General features: G+C 35.0%; 1 protein-coding gene across 2 annotated transcripts in view; it reads left to right on the top strand.

Annotated features, from left to right (window-relative positions):
- LOC120637058 (endonuclease/exonuclease/phosphatase family domain-containing protein 1-like) overlaps nucleotides 1-26,725 on the top strand; it is a 37,497-nt gene that overhangs the window by 870 nt on the left and 9,902 nt on the right. The window contains exons 2-4 of one of the 2 annotated variants that reach the window (XM_039908661.1): nucleotides 1,110-1,794; nucleotides 3,728-3,865; nucleotides 9,015-9,151. In XM_039908661.1, the coding sequence (XP_039764595.1) occupies nucleotides 1,110-1,794; nucleotides 3,728-3,865; nucleotides 9,015-9,151 (960 nt within the window). Of the gene's footprint in view, nucleotides 1-1,109; nucleotides 1,795-3,727; nucleotides 3,866-9,011; nucleotides 9,152-26,725 lie in introns of both variants that reach the window. The other variant, XM_039908660.1, reaches the window with a different exon arrangement.

Genomic DNA, 26,725 nt, shown 5'->3' with positions numbered 1-26,725 from the left:
CTGCTAAATCACTGGAACATGGAATAGGAGAAGTGTACCCCCGTTTATTAATACACATTTGTTATATGGATATTATTTACACTTGTGTGCCAGTGCTCTGAGAGTTAATAAAGCTGCGGGAGAAGATAAATTTATATCCTTTTCCCAGAGATATAATTGTTTCCTGCCCATGCTAGCCATGCTGGCAAACATAGAGCATTACTTATCATAAATTTTTTGCATTTCTACATTGTGTTCTGCATTCTGCCTTTACTGTTGGGCAGTGCCTTGTGGTAATGGCAAATCAGAATACATTTATCATCACTACTGAGGGAATAAAAAGAAGAGTAGCTAGCAGCATCCACTGTGGTACTACTTCCATCTACTGCGCAAACATATTTGCCCAGTGTGTGTGCCCTTTAGTCCACCAGTGGACTGTTATAGGCGATTGATGTTCTGCATGCTGTAACTATTACTATAAAAATTCAGCTTCTGTGTGTTAGAAAAACTCATGTTCCTAATTAAAAGTTGGCATTATACCACAAAGTTACATTTCTTTACATATAATTAAGTTTCTAAAAATTTTTAATATTATACTAAGTAAAATTTGCTATTATTTAGAAAGATTGTAAATTCCAACCTTACAATCTGTATATAAAAATATTATACTAGCTGACCTGTGCAACTTTGTCTGCACCAAAACGGTTATTACTGGAAAACTAACTACGAATAAAATGACATTTTCTAAGAATGAATCCTAGCTAGATCAATCTATCGCCCCTGTATACTAAATTTCATGAAAATTGTTGCAGCAGATTCCGAGATTATATACAAGAATTGCTTGTTTAAAGATATATATAATTTTGCAATATATATATATTATATATGTATATGTAAAATTTGTTAAGAGCCAGTTATGAATATTTTCACAGATCTTTCCTCCTACCTTTATTCTCTATTTGCTTGGTCATAGAGTATATATAAATAATAATAATAAAAAGCCTATACCTTCCACATGAATAAGGATATTGGGTGCTTAAAAGACCCGAAGAGAAGAAGAAAAATAAAATATAGTAAATACTGCTGATGCAATTTTGAAGTCTACAAAATTATTGTGTCCGTTGTTTTAGGTATTGGTGCTGAAAAACTAGAGTTACTTAGACCAGAAATATGTACAAATTCAAGAAAACCAATATCTAGGACTAGCTCTTGTACATACTCATTAGATAGCATAAGATCATCTTCAGAAAATAAGTTATGTTCAGTGAACTCATCTAGTGTATTCGCACTGCAATGTGTGCCAGGTTTGAACCAAGAATTGGCAGCAAACATTGTTGATTATCGGAATAAAAAAGGCCCCTTCAAGTCCCTTGATGATCTAATAAAAGTCAGGGGTATGGACATTGTGAGACTAAGTAGTATAAAACCACATTTGAACTTGGAGCTTCGGAAGTGCGAAAGTGTGCAGCATTTAACCAATGGGCATGTAAATGGATGGGCTGACCCTTCATTAAGTGAAATATTGATTAGCAGCGAGCCAAAAACTCCAAGAAGCCCTCATAGAAAAAGTCTTTCAATGCCAACTAAATTCCCCATAACGTTGCCAAATGGTTTTGCGACAGCTCCAGTGACTGATATATTGGACTTACTCTCAGCATACTCCCACAGACCTATTGTAGAAGAGGTGTTCACTTATGAAAGAGAAGGAGTTAGGTGTTGCCGCCTTGCTACGTGGAATCTCCACCAGCTTAGTGTAGCCAAGATCACAAATCCTGGTGTCAGAGAGGTGGTTTGCAGGACTATTCTGGAATATAAGTAAGAAATATATTTTTTTAATTAAGATTCTTTATACTCGTTCGTAGTCCAAGCTTTACAGCTAATAGTTGTAGAGAATGGTTGCCATAGCAATAATGTTTATGGGTAAATTGAGAATTTAACTTTTTTTAATGACTAATGTGTTGGCAAGCTCTATGCCATTCGGAGTCTCTGGCATTATAAATAAATTTAGGATTTTAGTTCAGAATTAAAAATATTTTTTGAATAAGTGGGAAGCTTAACCATAGCCGGCTAGCTATTATCACTTTGCAGGCACTGATGAGCCTCAAACTGTGAAACAGAATAGAGAATATTCCTTCTCCAATCAAACTTTACAGGAATTTCAAGTCCTAATGCTTTAAAGAATAACAGCAAACAGTTAAAAAAAATCTAAATATTCCTATTTTGAACTTTTTTTTACCCCCTTTACGTGATATCGATTCGTAATTGACCCAATTTCTTAAGGGGGTTCTAAACATTTTTTAACTAAAATAGCATCGCTTGCAGCGCCAATCGTTCGTAATGTCTTACTATTGGACTTTAAAATCTATCTTATATATAAATGATTTAATATATTATGAGACTTAAATTAAAAATTTAATGATGTAAGTTTAAATAAAATAAAGCAAAATCGAGCCCGGCGAAGCGGGCTGGGTAGTCTTCAATACAATGTGATTAGTTATAATTTTATCATTATATTTTTTGTAATCTCATAATTTTCTAACGTAATATAAAGTTTATAATCGTGATTTGTGATTAACTAAAAGTTAATAATATCAATTATCATCTTATTATCTTCGCTGATAAGTTACTAAGTAGTAACGTTACACAAACCATTACGATTCATTTCTGCCTTAGCATTATTATACTTAATATTTATATCTATGTACCTTTAATAATGGAACCCTAAGTTACTCTGTCATCTGTGATCTATCTATGCTTAAAGAATAAAGTGGGTTCGATTCCCACAACTGGAAAATGTTTGTGTAATGAACATTAATGTTTTCTAGTGTCTGGGTTTTTATCTGTATGTTATAAATATTTATGTAGGTATATATATTATTCATAAAATATATTCATAAGTCTTCCTAGTACCCATAGCACAAGCTACGCTTACTTTATGGCTAGATGGCGATGTTTGGATTGTAGTTTAATAGTAGTTTTCGGTAGAACGACTTTGAAATACAAGTACAATGCAATATATCCCTACACAATTATACGTTAAAGGTAGTAAAGTAGGTACTCTATTATTGTTTTTATTTTTATTAAATGACAAAAAACATCACTCTGTTTCGAAATAAAAAATAAACGTAAATAAAACAATAAGAAATCCCTAAATTGATAATTTCCCTGATACGTTCGATTTTTTTTTTTGAGTGTGGAAATAACAGCTGCTTCTGTTAAATAGAGGACGCGAATTTTACTTTTGAGGAATAGCAAGCAGCTTAGTCAAATTTTGAATTCAAAATTCATTTATTTGAAGTAGGCCTAATATAAGCACTTTTGAAACGTCCAGTCTGTCTGTGTGTAGTGACTCTACCACCGGTTCGGAAGGAAGATTCCACCGAGAAGAAGCCGGCAAGAAACTCAGCAGTTGCTCTTTTCCAATATCAACCATTTACATTTTACATTTTAAAATTCATTTTTCTATCTTGTGAGAGATGAAACCGGAGCCGGATTGCTTGGAAAGCAACCTTGTCATTAAGGGGAATAAAATATTATTATAAGAACTTTAATATATATAAATATTTATTACTAGCCGTTGCCCGCGACTTCCTCCGCGACCAGATGAGAACATTCAGAAATTATAAATTACCAAATCTGTCCGCCGTTAATAGAACTTGGTACTTCCAACTTAAAACCACAGTGCTCACCTCAATAGGTCGACTATTAATGTTGATATTGATTGTTTACGATAGATTTTCTTTCGCAGGTTATCAATAATAGCAATACAAGATATACTTGAAGAGCAGGCGTTGCAGATGATAGTCGACGAACTGAACTCTCCAGTGCTGCGGCGGGTGAGAGAGTGGCGCTGCAACAGCCACACGTGGCAGTGTGTGCATGTAGGGTAAGTTAAAACTGCTTGTTTCTTCTCCCTCTGTTTGTTTTAGACCCATCAAGTATCTAGAAACATCTTATTCCCGCTATTGCAAAAGATATGGGGGAATCGTTATATAACGAAAGCCACAAAGATCGGAGACATGCACACTGAATAGACGCTCTGGGGATGATGTGGCTGGAGGAGAATGTTGTGAGTGACCTAAAACCAATGGCGTGCACTGGGTTTCTTACCAGGGTATGCATACACCAGGAAAATTGCATAAAACAGGACAAATTCTCCTCCTTTACGAGTTATATATCAATGTCAGGGTATGTAGTGCTTTTGTGCATGTATGGAGTAAACGCCACTGCCTAAAACGTAGTTAGCTGACAACAATAACGTCAGCTGTGGCCAGGGAGTGAAATGGCACACACGTACACGTATAATTTAAAGCCATTGCAATTAGGGTTGTCAGTTTTTTTTAGGTCACTTTTATAATATGTCAAATATTATATAACTTATATAATATTTGACATTAAAATCCTTTAACTTAATTACTTTAGTAGGTATTTTAATGATATGATTCTCCTACACGAAGACATGTCAGCTACACAAATAAATATTCGTGCAGTTATTTTTTAATGCAGTATCATAATATATTTTTGCAGTTAATGTTCAAACAATTTTGAAACTTAGTTTCATCACTATAAGTGTTATGTTTCCTTGAACCGTATCTCTAAATGCAATAAGACAAGTATTTTCCTCTTGTGATAATGACACAAAAGAGAATTTTAGACCGTTATAAAGTTGCTAGTTAAATTTTCAGTATTTCTGCTTGTTAAAAAGCTCTTCTCCTGCTAAAGTAGGTAGGCTTTCATCATCAGTGATCAAGGTCTCATGATTCGGCTTTATCAAATAGTGTTAATTATTTATCGTTTTACTTGGCATATTTGTCGAAATACTTGACATCAGTCAGCAATCCCTATTAAAAACAAGCGGTGATAGCCTAGTGAGCCCAACGACGTGGACACACGACATCAAACGAGTCGTTGGGAGCCGCTGGTAACAAGCGGCTCCCAGCGACAAGGACCGTGGATTTTGGAACTCTCTACAAAAGACCAATGTCCAGCGGTGGACTTCAATCGGTTGAAGTGATGATGATGATGATGATAGCCTAGTGGGTACATGGCACGCACCTCTAACTTTTCGGAGTTATGTGCGTTTTTTAATTTAAAAAATAAAATGTCACATGCTGTAACAGTGAAGGAAAACATTGTGAGAAGAAGGAAAACATTGTGAGAAAACCTGGATGCCTGAGAGTTCTCCATAATGTTCTCAAGGGCGTGTGATATTTAACCAACGCACACTTGGCCAGCGCGGTGGGCTACGGCTTAGTAATAATATAAATATACTCAGTGGCGTGAACTTCATACATGAATTAAAGCACTGCATACCCTAAAATTTTTGTGTAACTCATAAAGGGGATGGATTTTTCAATTTTATGCCATATTCCTTCTTTTTGCATACCCTGGTCAAAAACCCTGTGCATGCCACTGAATATATTACGACTTCGCCATCTACCCCTAAAGTAAGCACAGCTTGTGATATGTGTTCTAAGATAGCTGATGAATTTTTTTATGAATATAATAAACATAAATTCTAATTATACACAGATAAACACCCAGGCACTGATTAACATTCATGTCCATCACACAAACATTTTCCAGTTATGGGAATCGAACTGCCTTTGACTCAGAAAGCAGGTTCGCTGCCTACTGCGCTTTCGGATCTCATACTAACATTTCGGATGTCTATGCCTTCTGATCCTGAGAAAAGACCTTTGTGTGATTAAAAATATTTGAAGAATCTATGGTGCTCACGATCTACACTGAGATCTGTCTTGTGGCAGCCCTAATTATTTAAATGTGAGAACATTGTTCTAAATCAGTCGATCGGGGCACTCTGCGCTGATAAAAGCGGAGGCGATCTGATAAGGAAGCCGTCAGGGACATTTCACATCCAGAGTGCAGATAAACGGTCAAGTGCAAGGCTCCGGTAGTCGGGCGCTTGATAATGACTTTATACATTGCCAGCGGGCCGGATTTTTTTTATTTTTGATATGAATCCTCTATTTAAGAATCTGAAACCAGTAGCTTACTGCTATCATTAAAACAGCCAGTCCAACTCTACAAAAGTATTTATAATTATTTATTTATTAAAGGAACACCAACAGCTAGTTCACAATACAAAGTAAAGGAAAGTTACAAATATTATGTTTCTAATCACTGTGAATATAATAACTTAAAATTGTGCATTTACTACAAAATGACCGCTATTAACAATACAAACTATAAAAAATAAAAACTATACAAACTATATTAAAAATACAAAAAGGGAAACAAAATTAATATTACAAATTTTACAATAAGAAAAACTAAACACTATAATCCAAAAGTGCAGTGCGGATTGCTTGACAAATCAGAAATAATAATTAAGTATTCTGTTATTTTCTCTCCTTGATTATTGACTTTCTCATTGGTCTAGTGGATAGAATGTTTAATGTCAGATAGTTTAAAGATAAATTTACTCAGGTTCAACTAATTCGGAGGGTTCGGTCGCAAGTTACCCTTACTTTTACACTAGTTTACTTAGTTAGAAATATTATTTTTAGTTACATCGTAAATAAAAATAATATATCTAACTAAGCTACTAAGAAAAATTTGCTAATGCAGTGTTTTATAAGAGGTCATTTAGTAAGTAACTTATAATTGTAATATTATCGTCGATTCGTATTCCTGTGTTCTCTCTTTCGTTTTTTTTTTTTTTATTTGATTCTTTTGAACGTGGCTGTAAAAAAGGTGAATGATTGGTCATTTAAGAGCGTCAGAGATTCTACACTATACTTTGATTTTACAAAAAAAAACAGGTTTGCTCTAGATACATTATTCTGGAAGGAGAAAAACTTTTGTATGGAGGATTCCAACTGTACTTTCCTGTCAAATTCTCTCCGATAAAAATATTCTCATATATATAATACCATAGAATCTGTAAATACTCTTTAAAGAAACATGAACACGAATTACGTCTAGAGATAAATTATATCTATAAATCATGCTCGTGTGTTGCGCAATCTAGTTAAAAATAGATATAAAATATTGTTATCTTAAATCGCAACAACTTGGCAATCAATATTGATTTGGTACCTGATGAAATATAGTTTCTTAAACGGAAACTTTCGAAACTGTAACTGAACGACGTTCTTTAAATTAAATACTAGCTGTTACCCGCCGTGCCGGTTCGTCTGCGTTTTTTGATTTATCACAAATCCCGCCGGAACCGCACATTTCCCCGAGATCAGTACAGTAATAAAGAAGATACAAAACATTCAGCCATTGTGTCCAAGAAACGTGAAAACGCTCCGCGCATGTCACTTTACACCCGCGGAATGTTGCTAGTCCATAAATTATTCCAATTTTCTCCATTTTACGGTTAACGCTAAATGGAATTAAATGACTAACCGCCTGTTCAAGATACAAGTAAGTGGAGTGGTTTTGATGCTTCAATATTAGTCGTGTACCTACACGGTTTATGTATGTTCTTAATTCTGTGAGTTGCTTATAAATCTAAAATATGTTAATCCAGGGTAAAATCTATATCCATACCAAATTTCAGTCAAATCGGTTCAATAGTTTTTGTGTGAAAGAGTATCAAACCTCCATCCATCCATCCAAACAAACTTTCTGTCTGTCAGTCTGAGGGCTTTGGCCGTAGCTAGTTACAATTCTACCGCTAAGCGATTTAGTGTTCCGGTGCGATGTCGCTTGGAAACCGATTGCGGGTTGACTACCATACTCCCTAACAGGTTAGCCCGCTACCATCTTAGACGTATCATCACCTTCCACCATAGTACATTGTAGTGGATTAGAAAAAAATTACCCATAGATTAATAAGTTCTACTTACCTACTATCAGGTTCGGGGCACATCGGCCGCGCGTGTTGGTATGACCCGACTTTTTTTTTTTTAAATTGAAGTTACTATTTAATAATTGAATCGTATAAATACAAAACATGCATGTTAGTAAAATACTTACCGAAGTCATACATTCAAAATTACGTTTAAAACTAAATCACATCTAAATACACGAAATAGGCATAAATTAAGATTACCCAAGACTATTTATTTATTTATTTATTTAAGAGCACTAACAACATGCATATTACACGTTTTTTAAACATAGCACACACACGAACACATGGACTGATATGCACGTCAATGACAAGTGCACATAGCATTGACAAAGCGTCATATAAACTTAATTTGCAAAAAAAAATAAAAATTTAACACAAAATTTAACTCACCGATAAATGTTCGGTGAGTTTTTTTCTAAAAGCTGTGGGTGAGTCATGGAAGATATCGATGCTAGGTATCTTTTTAGATAAATCGTTGTATTTCGCACAAATACGTATAATAGGCGCTTGTTTTCCGAGATGGGATTTAGTAAAAAAAAAAAACAGAACAAAAACAGAACAAACTGAAGAGATCGCTTTAGTGATAAGACCGCCTTTGCACGCTCTATTTTATTTTTATTATTTTAAGTTTCTTCTATTTGTGTTTAATTTATATAAAATGTGTGTGTGCAATAAAATAAAGACTTAAAACAAACAAACAAACAAACACAAAAATACAAAAGATGGCACCGTTTATAAAAAAATTAAACAATGCTTTTTTAACTTGTTTTTGAATGATTTAAAAGATTTCTCGCAAAAATCTCTTTGGGTAGACTATTGTATAGTAGTGCTCCCGCAACCTGTCTAGTTTTACTGCCATACTACTATTAGTAGTCCCGCAACCTGTCTAGTTTTACTGCATACTACTATTAGTAGTATGGCAGTAAAACTAGACGGGTTGCGGGAGCACTACTATACAATAGTCTACCCAAAGAGATTTTTGCGAGAAATCTTTTAAATCATTCAAAAACAAGTTAAAAAAGCATTGTTTAATTTTTTTATAAACGGTGCCATCTTTTGTATTTTTGTGTTTGTTCTGTTTTTGTATCACACTAAACTAGATAATACATTACCACTTCCTATATGTTAATTTTTAATTTCTCATTAAGTGAAACTGTTTCTTTTGAGAAGAAATGTCTTTAAACCTAAGTTACTATTGTTGCAGCAGGACCCTGGGTTTTTTGTTCGAGCGCTCCAACAAACACATCACGGTAGAGAACGCGCTGCTAATGGACGGCACCGGCCGACGGTTGGCTGAGGAGCTACACGCTCTGCGATCCGAGCGTCTATGCATTTCACCGCAAGGTTTGTGCTTTGCACTCACGGCTTTTTATCGTTATGCTATAAATATATTAATTTTTAAGGTTCCGTACACAAAGATTAAAATTAAAACCCTACTACGGTAACCGTCAGTAACCGGGCTGTATCTCATTAACCATGACAGCCTTTGGTTGTCTGGAAGAAATCGCTATTAATAAGACCACCACGATAAGGTCACCAAATTGTCCACTCTTGCTCTGTGTTTTGTATGTTTATATATCTGTAACTACTTTTATTATTTGGTGTACAATAAAGTGTATTCGTTCATTAATTCATTCATGACAGTTAGACAGTTGACATTAACACAGATGATGTATTCCAGTTGTTTTTCAGTGTCTCTGTTTATCTGTATATTATAAGTATTTATGTGTATTATATTCATAAAAATATTCAACAGCCATCTTAGTACCCATAGCACAAGCTACTCTTACTTTAGGGCTAGATGGCGATGTGTGCATTGTCGTAGTATATTTATTTATTTAAAGTACTTGGTATACTGTTTCCTTTGGTTTTCTTATTAGATCATTAACAGATGACAGAGCACAGATGAAACTGGGGCAAAACACTCAGCGCATAGGTGATCGCAACCGGACTTTGATATCGGTTAACGGCCATCGATGATTAGGTATGCGTTATTGCTTAACACTCAAAGATAAGGGTTTGTATAGAAATAACAATAAACTGTAAACATTCATCATATCAACCCATTACCGGCCCACTACAGAGCACGGGTCTCCTCCCACAATGAGAAGGGGTTAAGGCCATAGGCTGGCCCTGTGCGGTGGACTTCACACACCTTTGAGAACGTTATGGAGAACTCTCAGGCATGCAGGTTTCCTCACGATGTTTTCCTTCACCGTTGCAGCGAGTGCTATTTTAATTGCTTAAAACGCACATAACTTAGAAAAGTTAGAGGTGCGTGCTGGGATTCGAACTCTGCCCCTCGAAAGTGAAGACGATCACCTACCCAATAATGTAAACATTAACCCGCCTTAATAATAAACGTGGCATAACGTTTTTGCAGTGTGTTTTCACGCTCGGTCATTTAAAAGGTTATGTCATTTAAAATGTAAGAAACACAGTTTAACTACTCTTATGACATGTACCTAATGTTTAGTAATAAGGGTTTTGTCTTTTTCCATCCTATATAATTTTAATTATTTGCTGAATACCTAATATTTAGGCCAAAAGTTATAAAATAATAAACAAAATAGTTGAAAAATCCAAAAGTGCACGCCTCATAATCTCATTCATTACAATAAAATCGAGATTATTTGCAAATTTGTAAAAGTATTTATGAAATAATAATTAAAATACATCTAATTATACTGTGAAAAGTAATAGGCTTCTATTCCTCAAAATACTGAAGCCTATAAAAAAACCAACTCGATAAATGAAGTATTTCGCTCGTTATCGTGACCACAAGATACGGGATCCGCACATACAGACACACGGACGTCCAAGACAGAACTTTTTAAACAATTTTTTAATTAGTTTAAATAGCAAAAAGAGATTTAAAAATATTATGAGTGTTAAAAATAGTGTTTTTTCTCAACATTTGTCTATTTATATTCACTTATAAAAGCAATAAAGAATAAAACAGTGGCATTTTAAGTTGGAGAATCACTCGGTGTGCGTAAACTGACAGTAATACCCACCTCAACGCTTCGCTTATGAGGCATGCATACAATACAATACAGTTTGAACTACTTACTAGATTTAAAAAAAACAATCATATATATAGATACTACACACTATAAATGAAATGTAACAATAAATTGAAATTAAAAGTTGTCTACTTACGCCAAAGTGGGCTTGTTGATTTGGTCTTCTTTCACACAGCAACTAAACAACTGGTTTTTCTTGCATAGGCATAGTTTATGGACCTCAGATTGGTATAGGCTTTCAATTCGTTAATTGCTGGACAGATTTTTATGAAATTCACTTCTAATTAAATATCATTTGAACTATATATATACGTTTCAAAGAAAATATATATCTATTGAAAACCATATTTTAATTTTTTTCATATAAACATCCGAATTTAAACATCAATAAAAAATATAACGAAATAAGGTACATGCAAAAGGTGACCTTATCACTAACAGTGATCTCTTCTAGGCTACCGATGCGAACGGAGTCAATGAGACACATGTGAGGCGGGACATTTCATATTGGCATATTATATTGCCCGTCATATTATTATATCGCTAACAGATCTTTAATTTTACCACCATCCAGTAGATTCGAAATAAACAGACTGTGAAGTACAGGCTCGCAAGTTTAGCTGGAGTTCCGTTTTCTATTAGGAGACACGGTACCCTAAAACTGGAATAGTTTCGAAGTGAAATTCCTGCATATTACGGTAAAGATCTGCAGCTGTTGTTTGATTATGATCGTCTCAAAAAAGCTAGAAGCATTATCAGGTGTTTTATGGGCGAAACTGACAGATGCCTGGAAGCATGTTTTATAACTAAACGGTTTTTATTGAGCTAGCTTAAAACAGCTTCTGTGGGTCACGTCTAGTAATTGGAATTTTATCTACCACAAATGTTGACCTTTTGGTCTGAAATTTTGTGCACACCTTTTGTACGACACACGTTCTGAGGACAATGCAATAATTATTAGTATTCCGTGCCTTTCTAAATCTAAGATAGCCGCCGCGACAAAATAGCGGATTACACAATTTTTTTTAACAAATCTGCGATATAATACAAAATAAATTTACTAGTCCAGTCGTCTGGTAGACATTTAAAAGACACTTACTTTTAATAATCATGTTTTTAAAAAAAAATCCATTTCAAGTTAGCCCTTGACATAAATCACACCTGGTGGTAAGAGATGACGCAGTCTAAGATGTTAGCGGGCTAAACCGTTAGGCAGTATGGAAGTCGTACCCCTAATCAGTTTCCAGTTTCCACACGACATCGCATCGGAACACTAAATCGCATAGCGGCACGTCATTGTCGGTTTAAATAATACTTTTTCAAACCAAGACTTCCGTTTCAGAAAGTTAGTGAAATCCCTACTAATATTATTGATGAAAAAATGTGTTTGTTTATTAGTCCTTGTTTAACGCCCTAACGAAGCAACCTATAAACTGGATTTTTGGTCTAGAGTTACTTGAAAGTACAGAGAGTAACTTAAAAGCATTATGACACTTTATCCCCTTTAAAACAAACGCATCCCACTGGATTTGTGAAAAACCGTAATAAACGCGGGCAACTGCTAGTCTAATAAATAAAGATCGGCGGCTTTGGTCGGCGGCCTAATGACAAGGAAAATAGTCTAATTTATAACACAGTCAAATACCTCTCAAACACTGAAAATTCCCATTTGTTCGCGAATCGGCAGAATGTTTGATCAACACAATGAAGTATCAAAACGTGTGAGCGATTGTTTGAGAAACCGCAGCAGACCGTTGATATATTATTTGGAAAATGAGAAAAGATACGCAGTATCTTAGGTTATTATTTTTTCGTGCGCAGTTGTTTGTTTTTTTAAAAACTTTATTGCACACACACATTTTATACAAAGTAAACACATATACCGAAGAAACAGAATAGAAAATGGGACGTGCAAAGGCGGTCTTTCCCCACCCATAAATAGACAAGATAATAGAAAAACTTTATTGCAACACAACACAATAGAAAAAACACAAGGAAAACAGTAATAATACTTAGTACTAGGGTGCAAAGGTGGCCGTATCACTAAAAGTGTACTTTAAAGGCAACCTGAGCGTGCGAAGCCGATAAAAAAGTGGAAAGTGGATGATGCATAAAGTATGTTACAAAAAATTAAAATAAACTTACATGAACATGTATGTATGTACATTTACATAATAACTACAAAAATACCGACATAAATATTTATACACTATAATAGATATTTATAATATATATTTATGCTATTATAAACTTAAATAATATTCAATTACATGGATAAGTAATATTTTTTTGCCAAAATAATATATTGATATCGGAAAAGAACAACTGCTGAGTTTCTTGCTGGACACTTCTCTTTCCCTGCCTTTCATTGGATAATGGTAGCAACTACAAATTTATACAGTTGTCGTTGCTTAATTGCCTGTAAAGCAAACGTTATCATAATCTTCTAAAGCGAAGACCATCCATACATCATCATCATCAAAATATCAATCCATTACCGGTCCACTGCAGGGCACGGGTCTCGTCCCACAATGGCAAGGGTTTAGGTCTGTCCACCACGTAAGCCAAGTGCGGATATGTAGACTATACATGCCTTTCAGAATATTGTGAAGCACTCTCAGGCATGCAGGTTACCTCACGATCCATTAATAATTCAAAGGTGTATGAACAACTTATATTTCAAGAAGTTACAATTTTAATTTTCCGACAATTTTCGTCATAATTATAATACTTCAAAGGTGTATGCTTAACTCACATGTAAAGAAGTTGAATGAATGATTTATTTATTTCTCCAAATTACTTTATAAGCACGATATATCTTGCTTACGGGCTATTTTGTTACACAGTTATAATGTGGAGACTGATGGTTGAACTAGTTCAAACCTGTGTCTCAAGCCACCACGCCCTTTTCCCAAGAAAAAAATATACAATAATGAATATCATATAGTATTAGTAATGTTATAATTATTACATTTAATTTGTTTATTTATTGTTATTAGGTACACAAAAAAGGTAATAACTGAAGGTAGATCTAAATATTGATTATTTTTATGTTTAATATAAATATATATTTTTTTATTTTGTTTATGTATTCGTATGTAGTTATTTGAATGTAGGTTTATAATAATATTACACCACCTATTTGTTCTCGCTCTTGTTCTCCTAATCCTAAGGTTGACTGGCAGAGATCGCTTTTAAGCGATAAGGCCGCCTTTTGTTTTCTACTCCAGTGTGTAGTGGTGTACAAATAAAGAGTTTCAATAAATATAAATAAATAAATGACAAGTTTTGTTCTAAGCTAAACCCCAAAGTATGAGTACACTACTTGGAATTAAATTAAACAAAAAGTAACACATAAAATTAAAGTTGAAACAAAAAAGAAACAATTGAGAAAAATATATATAGGTATATATATATATATTATATACTCCTACAGTTATGTGGAATAGTGCTTAATATTTTTTAAATAACTATAGCGCTAAAGGCAGATTTATTAAAAATAAACCGGCAGGAAACCTAGCGGTTGCTTCTATCCCATGTCAATCGTATGTTTAAGTATATCAGCGGTCGAAGTAAACATTCATGCATGAGGGAGCCGCGCGCCGGCCGCGGAAAAGTGGGCAACATCTACATAGTTACGTGCGGTGTGCGTTACACCGCGGAACTAACTACTCGGGCCCAAGTACGACAGTATCATTTCCTCTGTACACGTATAACCCGTCGCGATAAAAAATAGATCATATAAATAGATTACCAGCCCACTATAGAGCACGGGTCCCGCAATGAGACGGAAGTTAAGGCTGTGCGGATTGGTTGACTCCACACAGCTTTGAGAACATTATGTAGAACTCTCAGGCATGCAGGTTGAAGTAAGATGTGTTTTAATTACTTGAAACACACATAACGCATTATAGAATAGAAAAGCTAGAGTTGCGTGCAGGGATTATATACGTAAACATTTATAAATACACATATAAACACCCAGACACTGAGAAATATACATGTTCATCACACACACAAATATTTTCCAGTTGTGGGATTCGAACCCACAGCCTTGGACTCAGAAACAGGTTCGCTGCCCACTGCGCCAATCGGCCGCTAAAGTTCCTGGGTTGATCTAAGGGATTTGGCCAATGCTTAGTTGTTAAATTTAAATTCAAATTCAGGAATTATTTAATCATGTAGTCTTATCACAAGTACTTTTTTTTTATTCAACTACAAGTTAGCCCTTGACTGCAAACTCACCTGGTCGTAAGTGATAATGCAGTCTAAGATGGTAGCGGGCTAACCTGTTAGGGACTATGGTAGTCGCTCCCCTAATAGGTTTCACTAAATAGGGAACACTAAATCGCTTAGCGGCACGTCTCTGTCTTTAGGGTGGTAACTAGCCACGGCAGCCTCCCACCAGAATAGTATATTTATGACGAACATTGACATTGACCGTTGCGTCTGCGTGAATTGCAAACAGTATGCTTAAATATGCTGCCAGCCTGTCGACGCCTACAAGCAATTTAATTCAATTAATTATTCAAATGAGAGATGCGAAGTTTGATTGAATAATTTTAGTGTATTTTTAGATAATGAAAAAATTGGACATATCCAAGCTAGGCACCTTTGCAATAAACGTAGAATTAGCCGGGTATTTCGTTGCAGGTGACGCCATAAGCGTGCCGTGTAGTGTACGCCTCTCTGGAGGATTTGGCAGCGATCAGGCCAGTGATGATAGGACCCGCCACGCACTGGGGGGTCAAAACCTTGGCGAGAGTGCGGTGAATACGCAAGTGAACCCCGTGCTCTCACTTATAGGGCTATCGAGGGACACACAGAGCTTTTAGTGGTTGCAAGTCCCACATAACTACTCCGTTTTCCCCAACGGAGTGGTATGCGTCAGGCATTCAGGCAAGGTCTCTGTATAAAAAAAAAAAAAAAAAGGTGACGCCATAAGGAGTTTAGTTTTATTTTTTTAATTGTGGCGCTTGAAGAATTAATATCCGATAACTAACTACTTACTTATAACTAACTACTAACTATGGTAATAACAAAAAAAAACCGGTTACGTTTGTGGTGGGCTCTTAGACCAGGGCGCGTTTGGGTAAGCATTAGTTACAAGTTAACTATCGTAGTTATCACCGACACCTTCCAATACTTAAAAAATATGTATTAACGCTTTTTAACGAACGTCCTCCCTGGCGCAACGGTGAGCGCTGTGAATTTAAGTAGGAGGTCCCGTGTTCGAGGGGCAGGGGCAATTTGGGAATTTATAATTTCTGAATTTTGTCTGTCGCAGTGGCTTGTTACCACCCTACCGACAAAGACGTGCCGCTAAGCGACGTGAGTTTTCCGGTGCGATGTCACATAGAAACCGATTAGGGGTATAAATTTTAATTAAACAACTATTGGCCAAATCCCTAAACTGAACCCAGGAACTTTAGCGGCCGATTGGCGCAGTGGGCAGCGACCCTGCTTTCTGAGTCAAGGCTGTGAGTTCTTATCCCACAACAGGAAAATGTTTGTGGGATGAACATGTATATTTCTCAGTGTCTGGATATTTATCTGTATATTTATAAGTTTTTATGTATATTTTTTCTTAAAATATTTATCAACCGTCTTAGTACCTACAACACAAGCTACGCTTACTTACGCAAGGTGGCGATGTGTGTATTGTCGTAGTATATGTAATTTTTTAACTCGTAGTCCATAATGTAATGCAATACTTTATACTGCCAACTAGATAGTTATTTTAGCAAGAATTTTCCACAGACAGGTAACTGTAGATAAGTATGTCTAGTGAAAAACCAACAAATAGGTCCGGCTATGTGTTTTCTTACGTATAACACTAAGTAGAGGTATATCATACATTGGATGGCGATAGAATAGAATAATACTAATAGTACTTATAGTACAGTAAAACAGTACTAATAGTACTTAGTGCTAGGGTGCAAAGGCGGCCTTGTCACTAAAAGTGATCTTTTAAAGGCAACCTGAGCGTACGAAGCCGATAAAAAAGTGGAAAGTGGATGGTGCATAAAGTATGTTACAAAAAAAAACTTACATTAACATACATACTACATTTACATATTAACTACACAAATACCGATTTAAATTTATATATACTATAATAGATATATATGATATATATTTATGCTATTATAAACTTACATAATGTGTAAGTTTATAATATATAGGCGATGTGTGTATTGTCGTTGTATATTTAATTATTTAACTCGTAATCCATAATCTAATGCAATGTTTAATACTGCCAAGTGCCAACTAGTTAGTTATTATTACAGACTTGCAAATTAAGAATGTTCCACAGACTTTGGTAACGAAGCGTGACAAATGTAGTAGTTATCTTTAACTACGTTCGCATTATCGCAAATAGCGTGCGGAATATCACATGACTGGCCCCATGAGCGTTTCAACGAAACCATTATGAAAGCATACAACGCAACATAGCAGAAACATAGTAAAAAGTACAATGGAAGTCGAGAAGAAGAAGAATAAAAACTTTATTGTACGTATAACATACAGGAAAAGAAACATTAAAGAGTATACAGTAAACAATGTAGGCATGCAAAGGCGGCCTTATTGCTGCAAGCAATCTCTTACAGGCAACCTTTGTAAATAGGACTTACAGTAAGAAAACGGGATAGTGCCAAGAGTGTTATAATAATATACATAAATACAAATAAATAGATAATTTAATAATAATATACCTAATATATAAATATATAACATACGTAACAGTTAAGCTTTATATGCTACTATTTTTTTTTATTTCACTAAAAGTTAGCCCTTGAATATACGTATAAGTAGGATGTAAACAGTACATAGAGAACCGAATAACCAAATTAGTTGGACAATTTTCGATAGGACTGTCATAGGATTTAAATTTTATTAATTTGTATGTTTGTTTGTATATACGATTTTGACAGGACTGACATAGGATTACACAGTCCAAAAGTTGTGATATTATAATTCTGCTAATACGTGTAACACCTTCTCATTGTGAGAGGAGACCTGTGCCCTGTAGTGGGCCGGTAATCAGTGTGCACTTCATTCATGCACAAAAGCTGTGCCTACCCAAAAAATTTTTTTTTACCCAAAAAATGCGAAGGATTTTTCTTATTTTCTTTATGCATACCACGGTCAAAAACCCTGTAAGCGCCACTGATATGATGATGATGACGATGAATATGTGTTTGGCGTTTCCCAGGCAACAAGGCGTTGGTAATCGCACATATTATGAGCACAAAGAACATCTCGGTTATCAATTGAGCATTGTTATTAGCATAATTGACTCAATTCGTGCTCCATTGAGAATCGATTACCAATCGCGCTCACTTTACATAAATCTGCATAGTTTTAACGTGTTTGACCTTCTTTGACGAAATCTTTTGTATAACAAAAATCGGAAGTAATGGATTTACGACTATAAAGCTAGATTAATTAGATGCTATTTTCTTTGACGATATAAAGTTTGATATACGAAAACGACTCCTCGATTGTCAGCGAGCAAATCTTGTACTTAGGCTACTGGTAATATTGTATTTAACTTTGGTAGTGGCTACACTTGTAATCGCACATATTACGAGCACAAAGAACATCTCGGTTATCAATTGAGCATTGTTATTAGCATAATTGACCGCTTCTTCTTCTTCATCGTTATGTGCATCGTTTTTTGCAAATTGCAATTGTGTCTCATTGGCCGATGTATGACAATAAGTATTTCAGATGATATCAAGTAAATGAAAACTATCATTTCGATTATCATTAACTTAACATTTAAATTATTGGATAGTATATTCTATTTTATATAAAACGTAAGCTTACAGAAAAATCCTATTATAATATTAAGGATAAAAAAACTTGGGTGTGAATTGATCTAGCTTCATAGCTTAATATAAATTTACTGGGAGATGGTGATAACCAAAAAAAAATACCCGGCTAAGTTTGTTGTGGGCTCGTCTTAGACCAGGGCGCGTTTGGAACCCTCGTAGCTTTAGATTTAAGTTGGCGAACGAAGTTATGACCATCCCCTTACAATTATGTAAACAAATATGTATGAACGCTTTATAGGCCTACATAATAACCAACCAATAAAGAAATTTTGAATTTAAATTTGAATTTAATGGTAGACATTTTTATATTGTCTAAGTAATTCCTCATCCTAACTAATATTAGATATACGAGTAGGTAAACGCCTATACAATCCTAAGTAATATTATAAAACAAAATTTTGGATGGCCCCCCTGGCGCAGCGCTGCGGTTTTAAGCTCTAGGTTCCGGGTTAGATTTCCGGCAGGAGCAATTTGGGAATGTATAATTTCCGAATTTTCTCGCGTCTGGTCTTGAGGGAGGCTTTGGCCGTGGCAAGTTACCAGTGGGAGGGTACCACGCTACCGACAAAGACATGCCACTAAGCGATTTAGCGTTGTGGTACAATGTCGCGTAGAAATCTTAACAGGTTAGCCCGCTACCATCTTAGACTGCATTATAGCTTACCATCCGGTGAGATTGCACGCAAGGGCTTATGTGTAGTGGAATAAAAGTGAATAAAAATAAACGAATGAATGTGAATCTTCTTGTTCGTTTCGTAACGCTTTCACACTGATCAAACGATCATCATGAAATTTTGCTTGAAAATTGCTCTCCAATTTCCCGTATTGCTTGAGAAATTGCTTGATGCAAGCAAAGCTGGAGGCTACAGCTAGTAACTTACATTGTTAATGATAAGAAAGAAAGATTACTACGATAGTAGTTTCAATAAATTGGTATCCATACTAAGACTACTGAATTTCTTGCCGGCTCTTCTCGGTAGAATCTGCTTTCCGAAGCGGTGGTTGAGTCGCTACAAACATACATACTTGACGTTTCAAATTACTTATAAAGTAGGCCTACTTGATATAAATGAATTTGAATTTGAATATGAAAGAACCTCTATGCCTGATATAACTTTGTACAAAGATAAGCATTCTGAAGGTAAGGTGTGCACTAGAAATAAAATTCATTTACAGGTCCCAAGAATTTAAACTTATGTAACAAACGCTTAACACTTTCTTTTACGTGAATTAGTTCATTAATATTCAATACAATGTATTAAAAAAATGTTAAGCCAATATTATGAAATCAAAAGCGACTTGTTTATACTTTCACTCACTCTTTAACACTACATTCCTTTAAAATGCTTTTCTCTGGGATCGAATTTTTTAACAAAGACCTCTTATGTATAATCGTCATTAACATCATCATCTTTGACGTCCGATTGGCTCAGAGGGCATTGACCCCTGCTTTCAGAGTCCAAGTCTGTGGGTTCGATTCCCACAACTGGGAAATGATTGTGCGATGAACATGTATGTTCTTCAGTATCTAGGTGTTTATAAGTATTTATGTAAATTGTTCATAAAATATTCATCATTCATTTTAACTACGCTTACTTTGGGGCTAGATGGCGATGTGTGTATGGTCGTAGTATATTTATTTATGTATTTATCTCAATCGATTGATTCCACTTCTGGAGCTCGTTGGGATTTCAATGTCCAACAAAATTGCCTATTCTACTTTCGCCAACTGATCCATAGTATATGTCTCTAGCTTAAGTACAAGAATTGCTGGTTCGCAATTGAAATGTTGTTATCAAACTCTGTGTTGTCAAAGTAAAATGGACACAGTTCTTTAATTAATCCAGTATTTGCTTACAGTTTATATAACGATCGGTATCACAGTGAATTCAAAATAAAATCAACCGTTATTTTCATTTTATTTGTCCTCAGTGTTATTGACATTGAAAATAACATTCCCGTGTTCACCTTACCGCTATTAAAACAAAGGTCATATTCGATTGCTATATTTTATAAACAGGCCATAGAGTTTTACCTATAGGTAAAATGTAGAGCATCTATTGGCGACATTTTGATGATAATAATATTTATGAAGCTTACTCTAGTTGACAAATTATAAATGGAAAAAAAAACAACTTTGCTACAAAGCTGTCTTTTTTTTCATATATTATATTTATATGAGACGATAGTGTTTGCTATCGTCTCATATAAATATACACGATCTACATTAGCAAAATCAACGTACTTGACATTGATAACATTTTAGTTCTGTCACCTTCAACTTCACAGTCAATGAAAGTTGATTAGTAATAAAAGTCTTTATCAGTAAAGCGGTTTCAATAACTAGTTTTTATACTTTGGAGTCGAGCGCAATGTTCACCCAACTTCGGATACGAGTATATTTTCTGCACTCTGTAATAGCTTTTGAAGTTGATTTTCTTATGTCATTTCTATATTATTTAGTTTCAGTACAAATTCTTTGGTAATTTGTTTGAAATTGGCACACAAATATTAAAGAAAATATTGATGAAGCCAGAAGTCTAGCGACTTTATTTATTATACAAGTTAGCTTTTTACTCCAATGTTACCTGATTGCAAGTCATGATGCAGTCTACTATGGTAGCAGGCTAACCTGTTTATGTTTTATTGAATTTAAAATCCATAACCATAATCGGGTTTTAAGCGAGACAACAGAACAGTAAACCCTAACTATTACTATTGAAGTTGTATAATTAAATATTGTTTCAAAATAAAACATGAAATTGTGAATCTAATCGTATTCTTACGGGTGAATAAAAAAGGAGTATTAATTCATGATTAATACTCCTTTTACATTCCATTTCCAGTTTTTTAATCTGGTTCAAATTCAAAGTAAAAATTATCTTTATTCAAGCCGATAGATGGCACTATGGGTGCGTAGGTTGGTATATTACATTAAAAATGTGTAGGTACACGATAGTGAGATGATGGTGATAGCTACATTAGTAAACATAAAACTAAAGCTACGAAGGTTACAAATGGGCCCTGGTCTAAGAAGAAGCCCATAAGAAACTTAGCCTAGTATTCTTTTTGTTATCACTATCTCACATTGTCATTTAAAATTATTAAAATTATTTATTAATGTCTACCGGTAACACGGCTACGGTCCTAATAAGCTTATCCTATCTGCTAAAACTAAACCGTATGTATATCTTTAATAAAAGCCGATGCTTCGTCGCTTACTATTTAAGGAGCTATGTAAAGGCGATCCGCATTCGTATAATTGAGCTGCATATTAAATATTGTTTTTGTAGGACGCCATAGTACTGTGTCGAAGGGCTCGAGCGAATTAGACGTAACTGTACGGCGTCCTCCGGGGACGTGTTTTCGAACCGCGCCTTCTTAGGTGGTTCACACTGGATTATTTTGAGGAACCGCTTCTGTCTCGTATGTATATGTGTCAACCCTATTGTGGTTGTAATTGCACGCACATAATGGTTGACACATACGCACGGGTCTTCACTCTGAATGGGAAGAATGGTGGCCATGAACGTATTAGACTTCAAACGCTATTCATAACATTATGGAGAACTCTTAGGCATGCAGGTTTCCTTACGATGTTTTCCTTCAGCAGTACATCGTCATCATTAACCTATTCCACAACAGGGCTCAGATCCCTCAGAATAAGAAGGTTTTAAGCTGTACACTGCGCACTGTAGACTTCACACTGCCTTGAAAACATTATGGAGAACTCTCGGGTTTACTCACGATGTTTCCCTTCACCGTTAAAGCCAGTGATATTTGATTGCTTATTAAAAACGGACTTGCCGGGACTCGAACTCGGTCCCCCCGAAAGAGAGGCTGAAGCAACTAGGCTATCACCGCTTCGCCGGTACAGCAAGTGATATTTAATTAAGAATTTTAATATAATATAGTATAGTTTTAATTAATAGAAAGCTCCGTTAAGTTAGAGGTGCGTGCGTGCCAGTGATGGAATTTAGTCAAATTCTTATAATGATTTCAAAGATTTCTAGGTTCAAAGAACAAAAAAACCTCTCGTCTTTTTTATAAGTAGTTATAAATAGATTCCATATCGTTGTGTTACTCCTCCAGACAGTTTAATCTGCTAGCTAAATTTGACAGTCGACGATATACCTATCTACCCAACTTTCCAGTAAAATGGTTTCACTAGAATTTAAGTTTATTAGAAATGTACGCGCCTCCTTACTTCTGAAATTATTTTAAGCATTGCTATAATAATGTTAAAACCAATTGATGTTAATCCAAACACGGCGAATGAAAAATAAACATTGCTTTTTCGACGAAAATTTTATTATTACGTCTAGGTAGTTAACGGAATTCTCAGTTAAAAATAATAGTCAATTCAATTGGGTAAACGAAATCGTGTTTTTGAAGTAAAAGTTCTTTTAGCGGGACTAGGGAGTAACTCCAGATTTTTTTCTGACGGGAGTAACGCTTACGTCAGACGTCTGTGTAGTTTCCGCTATTTAAAAATAATAATTTGGATTGGTAAGTATATTGTTATAAACTTCACGCTTCTTGACTTATAGTGGCAAATATCATAGTTAATTAGAATTATTCTTTCCAATATTTTCAAACGGATCAATTGTGAATAGCAAAGTAAATTTCTAAATATACTTGTTTATTTATTACTTTTGTAATAAATACATTTATAATAAATTTTCTGACGATTGCGACATTCTATAATATTCAATGACAAGGTTATATTGACACGTGCTGATCTAACCTTCAATTTTCTACTCTAAATTATTCTCTTTAACAAATGAAGATATTTATAAAATGTGAAAGTGATAATAATGAATTATAAATAGAATATAAAATGATAAAATAGTGAATATTAAATGAATTGGCGCAGTCCCAGGAACATTTTACTCTTTTATCAATAAATAATAATAAAAGTTTTACTGCAATAGCGCGTAAAGATCAAAGCACACACTTTTTTTTATCGAAGCATTATAATAACTCAATATTTAACTGCTTGGTTAACACGTTCGATTAAGTATCTCAAGATCAAACAGCAATCACCGCAGTCACGAGATCACTGAGCATCGTCATCGAAAGCCAAAACAGTCTCCCAAGGGGAGGGGTTGCCCTTAATCACCACGCTGATGGGTTGGTTTCCGCAGTAGATGGTATTAGTAGCACAAAGGAAACTGCTGCCTGCTCTCTGTTACATTCCCTTAGTCGCCTCGTACGACACTCGCCGAAAGAGTTATAAACACATTCATGAGATTTTTTTCTGTGCTAATTATTATTTGTTCGTTCTTCTAGGGCCCGTCATTTATTTCTATACTAAATTTTTACTGTCTTATTTTAGAGACTGTCCAGCGAAGTAAATACGAATGGTGATCCTACATGTGAATCAATTTTCGAGCTTGTAATATGCCAGGAGTGTTAATAATTTAACATCACTTACATTGTAATTTGTAGCATGAAGAAAAAATCGATATGACACGACCTATATTTGTCTGTAGTAGGTACATAGTAGTACATACTGTTAACCACATACGTTTATTGGAATCTATATTTTTAGTGCTTAAATATCATCGGGAAAATTTATTTCATTGGAACTACTGAATCTATTTAAAAAATAATGCTCAAAAAGCTGATAATCTAAATTTTTTTTTATGTTTAGTAAGAGCATGGATTTTTATATTTTATCATTTACCAACTGCTCTTAATGTCGACTGCGTATAATCTATTTATATGCATGTAAAACTGAATTGCAGTTTGTTAGTCTCACTAAAGTCTGTGAAGTCTAGGTCTAAGACAGTGAGAAAAATACTAATAAGTATCTAAAATTCTTCTGTATGTGTGACCGACTTTGATAAAAAAAATTGTGTACATTGTGAAGTGGCACGGGCAGGACTACGTCTGCTGGATTCTCTAGTTTAGAATCATTGAATTAAGAATATACAGTGTCCAAAAACAGTGAAAAAGGCCCCGCGCACGTATCTCCTTACACCCGCGGAATGTTGCTAGCTTTTTAGCACAAAATTTTTCCCATTTTGCCATTTTATGGTGAACATTTAGAACATCAGAGGTAAAATAATTACTGTCAACTGCTAAATAGTTTATTTATCCTCTTTATTTGTACACCACATCATTCAGAAAAAGAAAATCTCTTAAAGAATGAGTTAGCATTAATCCGCAGGTTTGAAGTCGTTTCGTCGTCGTGCGCTAGGCGTTTTCACTGTTTTTGGACACAGTGCACTTTATAAAATAATGGCTGAATGAGGGTTCGGTAAGTTTATAATTCCATGCTACGATTTGTATGTATATACTGAGAAACTGCAGTGTTACTAGATGCCGCTCTTTTGATTTCGTATAAATCGTACTTTCACGAAACGCACTCTTACTTTTTAAATACGTCCTGATCGATTACCCTTTTGTAAAAACTTGATTACCTTGTGCTCTTTCGCAAGTAAAATATTTTTACGTAACAGTTATATATAATTCTTATGCCTATCTTAAAACGAGTTTTTTAAGAAAAATATTCCGAAAAATACTTTACATTCTCACTTCGTACGCGCGGCATGTCTTTATACTGGAATTAGCATACATCCGTATTCAGTTAGGTGAAACAGGTTGTTAAATACCAAATTTCATGGTTTTAGGTTCAAAAATTATTAAAAAAAAAGGTTAAGCTAAATAAAAAATGGACTTTAAAAATGTTTGATTTTTTTCCTTGTTTACTTATATTTCATTAGTTCTTAGGAACCTCAACGTCCATCGGTTCTACAAGCTATGTGCCCCTCCCATTTCCACTTCAGCTTCGCGACCCGCTAAGCTATCTCGGTAACTCTAGTTCTTATACGGATCTCCTCATTTCAGATTTGAACACGTAAATATACTCCTTTTTGTTTGACGCTGGGAAATGCGTTAATGCATCCCCTCCGGAAACAGAGCACCGGAAGCTACACCCTTTCCGGGGTATCTGAGACTCACCGGCATAAAGGCAGTCAGCATACCCACTCAAACTTAGCGATGTTTCTACTCGCGCGATCGTCCGCATCCCAGCCAGCCGCGTCTGCCAAGACCCTCCACAGGGGGAAGTTATCGAGGTCTCCAAACTCCATCAGAGGCGTACCAGAACATTCGGTGCGCCACCCAATGTAAACATACTCCTAGCATAGCACTCACGTGTATATAAATAGCCCTTAATCCCACGATTTACAACGTAGTAGGTGCAAATCTTTCTAGAAGTTTATTGTATTATTTTTGCATTGCCACTCAATTGCGGTTCTACCGCACGATGCTTTAAATAATTATCAACTTCCTTCTTGACGGGAAGTATGAAATGAGTAATGGCATTGGATTTAAATAGACTACAATGGAAGTTCAAAAAATATAATAAACCCTTTTCATAATTTTTTTTTATTTTATACTTATTTATTATGCTATGAAGCGATAAATATTCATACGAGTAATTATATATATTCATTAATTAATTCATTATTTTTTTTTAAATCTCCAGCTGCTTTATACAATAAACTAGCTATTGCCCGCGACTTCGCGTGCGTTTGATTTTGTTTTTTGATGTGGCATTCAATTTAGTTGTAGTTCTAAAAAAGTTTAAAGTATTCAGTATCGCTAAACCCCTCATGGGTTTGCTGCTGTCCGCTGAGGAGTTCTGTCCTCAATCTCCAACCACGTTCATTAGATCTACACAATGTTTGGGCAAAATTAAATACGTATTATAACCTCTATAGTACAAAAATAATTATTTAAATCGGTTATAATTTGTCGGAGTTATGGTGTAAAATCATCAAACACTTTCATCCCTCTCCCAAAGGAACAGAGCTAATGTCGGGATAAAAAGTATCCTATATTACTTCTAACAGTTTTTGCGTGAAAGCGTAACAAACAAACTTACTACATTTATAATATTTATTAGTAGGGATTAATAAGGATTTTCCATTGCCAACTTTTCGTCGTCATACAAATTGCATTCTCAACTGGTGGTTAGTGGTGATACAGTCTTAAGATGATTGCGGGCTAACCATTTACCGGATATACACGAGTTTGTC

This window comes from Pararge aegeria, chromosome 3, assembly GCF_905163445.1.
Source record: "Pararge aegeria chromosome 3, ilParAegt1.1, whole genome shotgun sequence".
Taxonomy (NCBI): Eukaryota; Metazoa; Arthropoda; class Insecta; order Lepidoptera; family Nymphalidae; genus Pararge; species Pararge aegeria.
This window is presented reverse-complemented; position numbering and strand designations above follow the sequence as displayed.